At 32.8% G+C, this 14,673-nt stretch overlaps 1 protein-coding gene across 1 annotated transcript in view; it reads right to left on the reverse strand.

Annotated features, from left to right (window-relative positions):
* Dach2 (dachshund family transcription factor 2) overlaps positions 1 to 14,673 on the reverse strand; it is a 605,819-nt gene that overhangs the window by 440,519 nt on the left and 150,627 nt on the right. The window contains exon 2 of the mRNA XM_074062608.1: positions 9,406 to 9,444. Coding sequence (XP_073918709.1) covers positions 9,406 to 9,444 — 39 coding nt within the window. The remainder of the gene's footprint in view (positions 1 to 9,405; positions 9,445 to 14,673) is intronic.

Raw genomic sequence — 14,673 nt, forward strand, 5'->3', positions numbered from 1 at the left:
TTGTTGACCAATTACATTATTGTAGTAATAGACTTAGACTAGAACTAGCCAGTTAAAAGGAAAATCAGAGTCACTTTATTTACATATTCAAGTTATATTCTCTGCAGGAAGACAGTTTGGTAATGATAAATCAGTTCAAAATGCTTTTCAAATTCTCCCAATTGTAAAGATTCCTGCTATCATTAACATAATTCAACATTTTACTTGTTTTGATAGTTTTTACACATTTTAAAAATTCTAGAACTCTTACATATCAGATGTTCCAGACTGTTTTTCATGAATTATGAATATCACTAACATGAATCTATTGATTGAGCTACACAGGAGTTTGAATTCAGAGGTTTGCACTTGCTAGACTGGCATTCTGCCATTTGAGCCACTCCTCAAAAACTTTTTTCTCTGGTTATTTTGGAGATAGGGTCTCACTTTTTGCATGTGCACCTCTTATTTTAAACTTCTATACACAGCTGGGATAACAGTATGTATCTCTGTCCCAGGTATTAATTGCGATGGGGGTCTCCTGTCCTTTTTTTTTGGCTGAGGCTGTCCTCCAACTGTGATCCTTCTATCTCAATCTCCCAAGTAGAAAGGATTATAGGGTTGAGCCACCACATCTAGGTTCTAAGGATTAAAAAAAATTTACATTTACTGCAGATTCATTTATTTTACTTTCCCTCTTTTGAACATTAAAATAAGTTAAAAAGTCCAAATGATAATCTAATATAATAGTATATCCTTGGAGTTCTAATATGATGAAAGAGGGAGAATACTTTGAGGAAGCAAATTCCTTGTACTGAAAACTCTGTGTTATCAAAAACAGAAAGCAAATGTGTCTTTAGGGCACTACACATTTATCTGCAGGACTTTAGAGCACGTTGCCATGGAACATAATTCCTTCAAGGACTACAAATCAATAAGAGACCATTTTGGCATAATAGTCCCATTTCTTAAAATTATTTTCTACCATTTCTTAATATTATTTTCTACCATTCATCGAGATGTATTACAAACCATATTAATTCTGGGACAATGCCTTGCCTTTTCAAATGCATTCATACTGGGTCTTAGAATCAACTCCATTTTAGCAACTAATCAGTTATACTAACAAACTTTTAAGAATAGGGCTATATAATTTTAGAGATGTCACTACCCTCTTTGTAAATTAATGATATGTTCCCTATTGCATAATAATAGGTGGTTATCAGCCTTTCCTCTTTATTCTGCCTCACTCATTTAATTAAAACTACTCTGCACCCTCCAGAGAAATTCGTGGTCTGTCATCCTACTCACTGGTGTCCAGATTTATGGCTATTTTAGCACTCCCTTCATTTTCACATCAACAGGCAACTCTTCAGAATGTAAGAGAAAGGACAGATTTCACCTGAACGTTCAGATAACTACTTTACTCCAAAACTCTGTCTTATTTTTATAATTTCTCTTTGCTTTCATTTTTAAAGAAACACACAGCCTGAGATGTAAAGCACCTTTGTAAGATTAAGTGCAACATGTAGAACATTACATTATTATGCTACACATGGCTAAGAAATTTTAGTATTCACAGGATTATGGTAATTAAGTCTTCTTCACTTTGGGTGATGTGACACTTGCTTGACTATAATGTCACTCCACTTAAAGTCTGTGTAAACAACATTATCTTAGTTACTCTGCATTACATTTCCAACTGTGAGCAATATTACAAGGTCATAGTGGACAACAATGTAGTTGTTACATGTACAGGAAACATCATGTAAAAGACTTGCTCAAGGTTAAAATCGAGTTTTTAATAATAGCAAAAACAAATATTTCTATAGTTATATTATAGTATTATTATCTCTATGCCATCTGTGGCAGAGCACATAGGTATTCTTGGAGTTAGTGGTAAAGGCAAAAATGTCCATAAGCTTGATATTTGTGGATAAAAGATAACAAATGTTTGCCAAAGCTTCATTCAGATTAATAAACACATGAATACTCAATAAGGAGTAGTATATGGAATGGTTACAATTGGTTTTCTAAATAAACACCAATCAATACTTTAAGTACATACAGTACTTGTTTTTTAGAAATTCAGGTGATAAAGCCAACAAAACAATGTTTATACTTCTTCCTTTCCTGTTTTTAATAGATATTAATTTACATTTTCACAAAAGGAGAATACTGACTTCTCAATACTCTTGTCAGTCACTTAGCAAACTTTTGTTCAAGAAGTGGTACCTTAATGCTCTATCCTACATCTTTGAAATTCACTTTTAAGTTTTCAAAAATGGTTGAACAATGCAGGGTAGAGGGAAGAGGGTAAGGAAGAATAGTAAAGGAGTTAGACTGATTATAGTATTTATAGGTAAACTACAAAAGCAAAACCCCACTGAACAATGAGCAGACACTTAAGCAATGAAAGACAGGAATGCAAAACAGGTCATGATAAGGGGAGGGCACTGGTGGAAGGGGGAGGGCAAATGAAGAGGGTAAAAGTGGTTGAATATGGTTGACGTACTTTGTATTCATATTTGAATATGGAACATTGAAACCTGTCAAAGTCATTTTAAGAAGATGAGTGGGGGAAAAGGGAGAATAATGGAGGGGGTGAACCAAACCAGGGTACAACATATGTATGTATGGAAATGTCACAATGAAACTTCCTATATAACTATCATATACTAATAAAAGCATTTTTAAAAGTTTTAAGATACCTTGAATTTTAAATAATTTATGAACTGCTTATTGAAAGAGTTAGATAAACTGACAAAATCTCCATATAGGATAGGTAGGACTGGGAAAAAGAAGTTAGATTATCCTGGCAGAAGTTACTCTTCACTGAGCTAATGCAACTAACACAGCAAACAAAATAATGGCTTTCATAGTATATTAAATTGCACAACAGTGTACCAATTAGCAAAAGTAGCAATGAAAGTTCTCAAATATAAGCCTTACAGTCAGTTAATAAGCAGGCCAAAGTGCATAAAACCCCTCTCAAGTAACTTAAGTGATATTCTCTAGGCTTATTGTCACATTTGGACAATGCTGCATATGTATGTGAGTTGTATTAATATGCAGATCATTTGAACAAAATATGTGGACCACAATTTTCTTAATATATCTAATGTAGAAATTCTTGTTAGTAAATTCAATCTAGAAATGACCAAATGTTTTCCCGATTACTTATAGAAAGAGAGCCCTAAAATGTCTTCATCACAAGACATTAAATGATTTAGATTTTGTTTGCCAGAATTTCACTTTCCATTTGTGAAACTTCACTCATGAAATAATCAATGTTAAATGTCATAGAATATAAACAGAGTTTTCTGTTTAAAAGTCACTGAAAGCTGGGTATGGTGGTTTGTGCCTGAGCTACAAAGTGAGACTCTATCTAAAAAAGTCTTTGAAAATAATAGGTATACTATAATAAAGAAAGGATATACTTGTAAGTGTTTGTGTGACTATTTATGTGATATATATTTTCAACTCTGAAAGTTTAAATAAAATCAGTTGCAAGTAATTCTCTTTTCTAGTTCAACCTCTTACAGTATTAGGTTACTAAATAAATATTCTTTCTAACACATAGAATGTAAGAAACTCTGAAAGCTCATCTTATTTCTCAGGGTGAAGATCCAGATCTTTATAATCAACAGGATCTCCAAAATGCAAAATCCAATTACTACAATATTCAAAAAAGTAATAGAGAATATAGTGAGTAGTCAACCTCTGAGTCTTACTTTAAATAGTTATGCTCAATACCATAAAAGTGCTGTTTCAGTGAAACATTAAGTGAGCTGAAATTTTCGAATATTCTCTTCTCTGACTCAGAAACATGCATAAAATGCACTTGAAACCATAAACAAAGTGAAAGTAAACAGTGGTTGAGGTTTCATTGTATTTCAGCACTTATGATGCTTCAGAGTGGGTAAAACTGAACATGAATTCAAGATGGTATAGCACCACTGTCTTGTCTTTATAATACTGAGATACTACTTTATCTTCTTCCCCACAATCCACCTCCAATTGTCCTTGAAGAATTAGGAGAAACACAAAGTTAAATTGGGTAAATGTTGTAATCTTAATAGTATTCACAAATTGATAAAATCCAATTTTGTCTTTATGTTTTGTGCCCAATAAGTAGATTATAGCTTCAAGGAAAAAGGAAGACATGTATTACAGACCAAAGCTTATACTATTTCTTTTAGAGGTTTAGCCAACAGTTTGATTTAAAAGAAGCAACAACTGAGGTCCAAAGTCACAGAGATATTTTTAGAGTTGTTTTAAGTCTATGGTTGACTATTTTTCTCCCTACCTCTTCATATAGCACACTGTCTCATCAGACGAGGATTTATATGAAAATGCTTCATAACCAGAAAAATATATTATAAATTTAAAATAGTGTCATTATGCTTATCTGAAATGCATGTTTTAAAATGAAGAACAGCAGCACAATATCAGCAAATATTGCTGTGTGTACTAAATGATTAAAAGAATGTTTCATCTAATATATATAATAGTGAAGTGAACTAATAAAAGGAATTATTTTTTCTTCAAAGGGATTGTTTATTAAAAACATCTACTACATTGGTAAGAATGTAGGTAAATGGGAACTCTTTTTATACTTTATTTTTATTTATCGTTGTACGGGGGATACATCGTGACATTTACAAAAATTCCTACAATATATCATAGTTGAATTTACCCCCTCCATCATTCTCCTTTATCCTCCCTCTCCCATAACTGGAATACTTTCAACAGGTCTCATTTTTCCATTTACAAACATGTGTACAGAATATTTCTACCATATTCACCCTCCAACCAATAAATAGGAACTCTTATATAATGACAAGGGAAAGGTAAATGAGAACTACTTTGGAAAGGAGTTTGGCAATAATTATTAAAGTAGATGTGCCTAGCCTATTGCCCAACATCTCCACTTTTAGGTACATCTTAGATAAATTCTCCGCACAGACACAAATCAACATGATGTCCATTGAAGCACTGTTTGTAACAATAAAAAAAAGGAGAACCAACTTAAATGTCCATTGATATATGAAAAAATAATCAATCAAACTGTGGCATATTCATGCACAGAAATGGTATAATTGATCATTTAAAATGAATGAACTAGATCTACATGTATCAATGTGGCTGAAATGCAAAAATATAAACACAAATCAAAATGATGATATATTATTATACCACTTGGGTCAATTTTTTTACAGTACTGGGATTCAAACTCAGAATCTCACATCTGCTCCATTCTACTGCTTGAGACACCCTTCTTCCCAGCGCTTTTTGCTTTATTTTTCAAGTAGGATCTTATGTTTTTGCCCAGAGTCAGCATGAAACCAAGATCATCCTACCTCTGCCTACAATATAAATGGACTTATAGGTATGTGCCACAACACTCAGCTTATTCTTTAAGATTAGGTCTCACTAACTTTGTGCCTACACTGTCCTCAAACCACAATCCTCCTATCTCCACTTTTCACAAAGCTGTGATTATAGGTGTGTACCACCACACCAGACCCACTTAGGTAAATTTTTTAAATACAATCACCTATACAGCACATCTTTCTGTATAAATACACACATAATTTTTTAAATTAAAGGAATGTTATGCACCAACTTTAAGATAGTGTCACTTATAATAGAGTAAAAAGGAGATTATTGTTAGTCATATCATTAATATTTTATGGGTGTATTTTTTAAAAATTGAGCTCTGAATAGGCATTTCTCATTTTTCTTACTCTCTCAATTTGAACTATGTTATAATTAATCTTCCTAATTTTAACACTATCAAAGTAATGTTACCAAAAGTGATCTCAGATTAGAAATGCCATTTTTTAATAAGTCAGAAATATATTATGTGTGTATGCACATAGGTGTATACATATATATAAATCTGAAATGAGTTGTTTTACTAATAATTCTGATTCCAGTTTGCAGATTATAAAATATATAGGTCCAAAGCATTGCACTTTGAAATCTTACTCCATTCAAATGCTGCCTCTAGTATTTGTAGGCTCTAAGTTCTTAGACAAATCAATTAATACTCTCTGTGCCTCATTATCATCATAAAACAGGATTACAACATCACCTGCCTTAGAGTATTTTGAGGATGATTTAATGTACTAATATATGGCAAATCACCTCAGATCATGTCTGATAAATTTCAGATATTATTATATTTTGGCAAGAAGGACTAGTTATTTATCAAAATTTTATCTTGAATTACCTTATTTATGTCTATACTTGTCAAATTTCAGTTTGCAGGCTTAATTATTTGGTGTATTTAAACATAATTTCATTCTTCTTCAATAGATTACTTGTGGTCAAAACTATCTGATGGTCTAAAAAGAGCAACACTACCTACACAAATTTAAGTAAGCATCAACTGTTTTGCCCATTGTCATGTGTTAACAAGTTGTCCAACAACTGCTCATCTTTCACATGTGTCTGTTAAATATTCAACTATAATACTTTGTCAAAGATGAATTTTTGTAGTTCATTTAGAATTTGAGATTGTGCATTCTTTTCCTCCTCTTCCTTCTTTTCTTTTCTCTTCTTTTTAGAGTTCTTGAGTATCTTATGAGAAATGACAATGTTAATAGACTATTCTGACTAAGGATTTATGGGGTAGATCCCTAGTGGTCGTTAAAGCAGGTTTAGCGTGGAGTGTTTTTATCTTCCTTTTTCTTTCCTTTTTTTTCTAGAGAGATTGGTATTTAATTGTTTCCTTTTTAGACAAATATGCTTGGATTGCCAGTGATGACAGAGGTATATAAATGTCAAAAGCATTGTATCACAGTGGGATTATGTGCTAAGGTCCAGGGCAGGACAGAGAAACAAGCAAAGACTCAGATCTGTCAAATGGTTAAGTCTTATTAAAATATCAGATGACCAACATTTGTTTTATCTGTGTCAATGCCTATCAAAAGTTAAAATGAAGTTTTATTGTGTTAACTACTTACATTTCTTTTATTTCTTATTTTAACTCTTTGTAAAAATAAAAGAATTTTGCTAGATGGAATTGGGAATTTGTTTAAAGGCAAGCCAACTTTAAATAAAACAACATATGCTATACACATGCCTTTCTTTGTATTAAAGCAAAACAAATTGGACTTTAAATAAATCTTTAATTATGGTACATGATAGAACTATGCTTAAATAGTCTTTTTGGGCATAGCAGTAATAATCTGATTCATGCTTCGTTTAGTTGATAAATATGAAAAAAATTCATACTTTTGTTTTAATTTTCAAACCTCTTTAAGGGAAAACTATATTGGCTATTCCTATGCAGTAAAAAAAATCTTAAAGTGCATAACCACAATTTTGAGTACCAGAAGAATTTTACAAGCACTCCACTTATTAATTACATACATGAATTTTCCATCATCAAGAGTTTCAGTTGTGTTTATAACAAACTAATTATTTTTGTTAATTGCAGTACCTTGAGGATTTGCAATTTAGAGCAAAGGTTAAAAACTGGCTAGAACCAGATCCCAGATGGCTTTTTGTTTGTTTGTGGTTTTTTTCCCTTTTGACTTCACAGTGCTACCCTTTTTTATTCAGTTAAGAATTAGAGAATTTCATATAAAAATCTGGATTCTCAGCATCCCTTAAAATGTAAGACCTTAACAACATTAACCTCATATTCCCACATGGTAGCAATTGGTTGAGGTAATTGCCACCACTTATGGAAAAGATAATATACTTTGTAGTTCACTACATTAGTCTCATTACTCCCTATTGCTTATGTTCTTTCACTTATATTATCAGCCTTGCTTCCACAGGCACTAGTGTTTGTGACCCTCCTGGTTTCTGTGTAATTTATGTGAGTGACTTAATACATATACTTCAAAAGTACTTCAAATTTTTTCTCATATTTAAGCAAATATAAATTCTTACTATGTATACATGTACACACGTAATGTGTATTTTGATAATCCAGAAATAAATTATATAGCCATAATCTACTGTTACATTTAATTAAGAGAAAAGTTGGCATTAATTTGCATGTCATTTTACTAGGAATATAAAAAATAAAAGTCCGTTTCAATGCTTAAATTCAGTTGCATTCATATAAAATCAGAAACACTTTCAATATCCAAATCTAAACTCAAACCTCTATCCAGTTTTTTCAGATAAAAAACATTCACTAATAAAGTCTACTAGTTTCCAGTCTCCCCAGCATTGATGTTACAGTCAAATACAAAGTTTGGCACTTAAGGAGGTACATCCACTGTTTCAGGTCACTTGGATATTATCTAGTGTGCATGATACTTATGATTAATGTTAATGTTTAAAAATGTCCCAGATATTAGAAACTCCACCAAAGTGATTTTAGTTTTCTATATTGAAAATATAGGCTAACTCACATAACACAGTCCCTATATCCCCCAAAGTTCTGCAACATTATTCTTGTACAAAAATGTGGACAAAACGTTCATCAAGGGCAGCCCTAAAACAAGGAGGAAAACATTACCAAAAGGAGATTTAACCTGAAAGCGGTATGGGGAAAAAGAGTGGAGACATCATTGCCAGGCAATATCAAAACATAGGGTTGCCCTCCTCCTCCCTTGTCTCTGAGTCACTGCTCTTTTCTCTATTACAAACTAAAAGGTGTGAATCTCAGTTAATATACTGTCTCAGAGACAGTTAACATACTGTCTCTGATTGAAATTTAACTGAATTGCATAGACATTTTAGGAAGTTTCAAGTGTAAATCTTCTTAGACTTCCAGATTTTTTTTAATGTATTATTAGAAAGAAAAGAATTTCAAATATTTTAGAACTACTACCATGCCTACAAAAATATATCTGTGCCTAATGCTTAGAAATCAGATTTAAAAGCCTGGTTCCTTTCCATTGTTGTTGTAGCACACTTAATAGCCTGTGCTGCCCTGCAAAAGTGAATGTACCTTCCTAAGCATTCCACACTAAGGAGTGGATGGGCATCTGAACTGCTTTCCCATTATTTTACAGAACCATCATGAATTTTTGGCACTAATTCTCATTTAATCCCCATCAACTTGCAGCTTTTCTCTAATTTCTACCTTAGTTTCCAGAAAGGGAATTGTTCCCTGTGGCTACAAGTCATTAATCCACTGTATGGTCTTCAGATTCATTCCCAGTTCACAGATTGAAATGGTCACTAACTGGAAATAATGAAACCATGGAGACTCCAGTTCACTAGAACACTCAAGTGGATGTCAGCTTTAATTAGCTATTCATGTCTCATTTTTCTTATTATCACTAACTAAAGATGAACCAAGATGCCACATTTGCCACTAAAATTTTAAAATGGTTCCCCTACCTTAGCAAATATAGTGTAGGGAACAAGATTATGGGAGTTGGACTGAATCTGTACAGGTTCCAGGACATTCCAAAGAAGTTGATTTTTAAAAAATAAATACATAAATACCTGTTAACAGCTTGTTTTCTTGTCATTTGCCTCTTCCTTCTAAAAGGAGAGTGTAGCAAAAAATAAATAAATAAAACTGGTTAATTGAGCGTTCGGGTTAGTTAGCTTCCAATTAATCAAGGCTTTATTATAGTTCACAAAAAATCTTCTCAAATTCTGCAGAAATATTAGATAGGTTACACACAATGAAACACCAGTAGGGAAGAGCACAAAGAAGGTAGGAGAACCTGAATTGCTATTAGTGTTTTAAATATATGGATAATGTTATTATATTTCTGATCTAATCCCCATTGAGTAAAGAATAATGTGAAATGTCATGTGGTTTAGGGCTTTTCTCTATATAAAGGCAAGGAAATAAGGTTATAGATTTCTGTTGAAGAAAATGGCCTCGGGTCGTAAATACTGCAAAAAAAGATTGAGCTATATCATGTCTTTTCCCTTTCTCTTGAGAGCCTTCCTTCCCATCCCATTGGGTATTCCAATACTTTTGAGGGGGATAAAATCTCTAATTTTTTTTCTCATTTTTTTATTTGGCCAACAGGATGATGAAAGTAAGCCAATATCAATGTTGTGCTAATTTCTTAAACATGGTGCTACTGATCACACAGCTCACTACTTATTCCTGGAGTAATACTGAACTATCTTATGTCTTCCTCATAGGGGTTACACATTCACACAGACACACACACACACAATTATACATACAGCCACACAAAAGAAATTAGACACACAAAATAGAGCAATAAAAACCGACAAAATTAGCTTAGTTAACAAAGCAACCATTCTTTCCAGTGGCATAGCAACATTGTTCCCCAATCCATTAATGAAGAGCAACAAAATGTAAACTAACTGCTAAAGAACTGTAAGGACTATAATTTGGCTCTTTGAGCCTTAGTGGATTTCTAAGTAGCAAAGAAATAGCAATCTTCAATAATTCCTTCTAAAATAGATGTGGTTGGTCCATCTCTGTTTCTTCTAATACTTTTTTGTTAAGAGTGTCCTTTCTGGTTGTTTATTTTTTATTTGTGTTTGTTGGTTTTTGAAAAGCAACTGATTCCCTGATTCAAAGGTCTGTAAAAACATGTCTAAGTAAATAGCAAATACAAACATGTATCTGGGATTGCTAAAGAAAGGAAGTGGGTGGAAAGATGATCCATTTGTTATCAACTCTTATGTTCTGACACTTCACTGCCAGAACTATTTGATTTTGCTTTATATTTCATTCATCCAATGTTTTTTAAAATTATAATTTTGAATTACTGTACATTAGTAATACAAGGGGATTTCATTGTGATAATACCAGACATGTGTATAGTTACCTTGAACAAGTTCACCAACACCAATATATTGCCCTTCTCTCTTCCCCCCTCTTTTTCAAAGTGTTGAATGGATTATTATGCTGTCTTCATATGTATATATGTAGTGTACTTTAATCCTTTTCACACTTCATTATCCTTCCTTCCCAAAATTTTTGAAGGATATTTTTCTTACATGAGATGTACTTATAAATACCAAATAAATGACCATGCATGCTTCTTAATCCAATGAGTAACATCACTAAATTTGATGGCTTTTTTCTAGATTACCAAATATGATACTCTTTTTCTTATTTATAAACTTATAAACTCAATAGAATGTTTTTGGTTATCTTAATATGCATATAATTATACTTAGTCCCCAAAGATATAAAAATCATTTTATGTTTCCATTAACATGGGCTTCATGTAGTATTTAAACTTAGATTTAAAAATTACTGACTTATGAAACATTGTGGTTAATATTCTCTATATATAAAAGCCCATGAATTAACTGTTCTTTCATCACGAACCTGTAACTTTCTTGAAAAATTAGGGGTTTACTTTGATATTTAAAATTTTTTCATTTATCCAAAGTGAAGAATGTATTTTATAGTGTTTCCTAACACTAGCTTTAGCTCTAAGACATTAATATATACAAGTTAAATACATATAGAGTAATCCCTCAGTATCTCTATATTACTTGTAATACCTAATACAAAGTAGATGATTTGTAAAGAGTGGTTATACTCTATTTTTTAGGAAATAATGACAATAGGAAAGACTGTCTATGCTCATTATAGACAGAACTTTTTCCAAAATATTTTTAAATCATAGCTCATTAAATGGATTTGGAATCCAAAGACACAGAGAACTCACTATACTTTACTTTTGACATTCTGAGTAAAATTCAATTTCTATACTCCTGAATTTATTCCTTTTTGTGATGATGTCAACTAATTCATTTTAGATTTCCTTATACTTTGTCATATAATCAGCATTTTGGAAAGTTTTTATTGACCAAGCACAAGATACTACTAATATTATCAGCTCAGTATGAAAAAAGTCATCTGGGTTCTTTGGAGTTGGTTTGGAATGTTTTATACTCCATCTAATTTCTCTTTGCCTACTACAGCTTCCAATTTGGTGTCCCTTTCCATTTCTGAGTCTGAGTATGAAACAAACTTAAGCCAAGAACAAAGGGCCTGCAATTCACCAAAATCTCTCTTTGTGTCAGAAATACACATAGGAACATAGCTTATGAAGCTAGGCACAAAAATAGGTTACATATACTCAATACCATTATATCAGATATTGTACTCAATATACTACTACCAACAATAGAACTATTACCAACTGATGTCCTATTATATACAATAGTAAGCAATAAGTGTTCTCTACACAGTTTAGCAGCTCCAACCCTCATCTCTACTGCACTGCCTTAGGACATTGATTAACATTACTGTAGAGAGACCCTTCCTTATGTATTAGTTAAAACTAGAAGGTAATTCTGCTCCAATTAAGGCCCCAAAAAATTAATAATTAAGATCCAGATGTATTTTGACTTAACTGATACCACTTTTACTCTATACCACTTTTGGTTTTGAAAACAAAGCTCAATAAAACTAGTGGCAGTGACCACTACCCAATGTGCTCATCTTCAAAGAAGACCCTGAGCTATGGAATTCTCACTTCTAAAAGCGAATACTTAGACCACAGAAATGCATTTAATAATACAATAAAATATGAAATACATGACAAGAGATGATAAAATATCACAAAGTAACGGGTCCAGTTGAAAGCTCAAACTCATTGAATTTAAGTATCTTAAGACCTTTTGAATACATACACAAAATAGAATGATGAAACCTCTCTTGCAGTTGCTTTAAGTGGGTAAGGGAGGGATTTGCCAGTGAAGGGGAGAGATAGTGAAGGGGTAATCTAACCAACGTACAGTGTAAGACTATTTGGAATTATAACAATGAATCTCCCCTGTGCAATGAATATATCCCAATAAAAATGAAAATGGGAAAAAAGAAAGTCAAAGCAAGAAAACAGACCTTTTAAGAGTAAATTGAAAAGTCACTATCAAATATAACATAGGAAGTTAATGTCAGAAGTCTACAGACCCTTTATTTACAGCTATTGCTCCTAAGTTTATTATTATGCTTCCTGTATTAGACATTAGGAAACTACTTTTTGAACTTTCTTCCTAAAGATGGTCATATCTGTTTCATCCACAGGAAAACATAAGATCAATAGAAACTGCATATGCACTTAAATAGTAGAAGAGACACAAATGGATCCCTTGATATCTAAGTCAGTATTCTTTCTGCACTATACTTCTTTTAAAGCAGAGACTGTAAAATGGCAAACCAATCCTGTCAAATATATTTTGTTTATATTGATCAGAGCTCTGGAAATCCACAAATTTTGCATAAAATTCGAATTTCAAGGTGCTCCTTCAGGGGAAACAGCTGGCAATTCTAGTTCCACACACTTCCTTAGTGAGCACAACCAGATGAAGTAAACTAGCAAAAGTTGCCAATAGACATGCAACCTGCTGCCTCCCACAATTTCGTATTATACCTCACCTCTTATTGAATTTATGGGACCTCTTTTGTCCCAGTAGGAATTTTAGTTTTATGGCCACTATTTTACAGTTTTGGGGTTTAATTTACTGAAACATTAGTTGATTTTCCCAAATTAAGTGTGGGATCTCTGGAAACTTCCATGTGTTTATGCTATTGATAGAGGGTGCACTAATAGTACCGGATCAATAAAAATATTTCCTATGCTTTGAAATGGGAGTTAGCTGTTAACTTAGTATATGCTGAGAATTTGGAGTGGATACTTAATTAAGCTATTCCTTACACAGACAAGATCTGTCAGTCATGTAGTTTGTTTTAATGGTTCAATACAATAAACAAAATATTGATTTGGAACAAATGTAGTAAATAAATAGAGCATAAGTCAAGCAATGCCTCCTCATCCCCACCCAACTTTAAAGAGGATAAATTTCCAGCTAATATGTACTGAAAAAACTTTTAAAGATTGTGTTTAGAGACAGGACCAAATTACATTAACTGTAGAATTTCCACTGTTAGAGCTTATAGGGGGTTTTCTTCACTCTTTAAACAATAGCTTCATTCATTTTATATGTCAAATTTTTCTTCATAGTAGCTTTTGTAAAGCTATTTAATCTCTTTAGGAATCCTGAAAATTCTTCGAGAAGCATGTATGTTAAAATAAGAAGAAATTGAAAATATCTTTCATTTTTAAACTATCAAAAATAATGGCCTGCATTATTTCTGGCTTATTTAAGTTTCTAGCAGATATCCAATAAAACCCTTTGTCATTTAAGTCTCCAAAGACACTATCTTATGAATCAAGGCTCAAGCTATTAAAACTGACAATTGCCTTCTTTTAGATTCTTTTCCTGTAAAGATGTGGGAATAACAAAAAAAGTCCACCTTAAATTTGGACTTTTTTAGAAAATCTTGGTGTATAAGCTTGAGGCTTTTAAAAGTCAGTGAGGCAGGGCATCAGTGGCTCACGCCTGTAATCCTAGTTACTCAGGAGGCAGAGATCAGGAGGATCACGGTTCGAAGCCAGCCCAGGCAAATAGTTTGCAAGACTCTATCTCTAGAACACCCATCACAACAAAGGTCTGGTGGAGTGGCTCATGGTGTAGGCTCTGAGTTAAAACTCCAGTGCCAAAAAAACAAAAAACAAAAAAAAAAGAAAGAAAAAGTCAATGAGACAGTCTGGGTTCAGTAGCTCATGTCTATAATTCTAGCTACTCAGGAAATGGAGATCAGGAAGAGTACAGTTTGAAGCCCACCCACACAAAAAGTGCATGAGATCCCCATCTCAAGAAATGGTTAGAGGCAGTTGCACATGGCACATGTTCCTGTCATCTCAGCAATTCAGGGAGGCACAGATAGAGAAATTGTTGTCTAGGCCAGTTTGG

Source organism: Castor canadensis, chromosome X, assembly GCF_047511655.1.
Source record: "Castor canadensis chromosome X, mCasCan1.hap1v2, whole genome shotgun sequence".
In the NCBI taxonomy this organism is placed as follows: domain Eukaryota; kingdom Metazoa; phylum Chordata; class Mammalia; order Rodentia; family Castoridae; genus Castor; species Castor canadensis.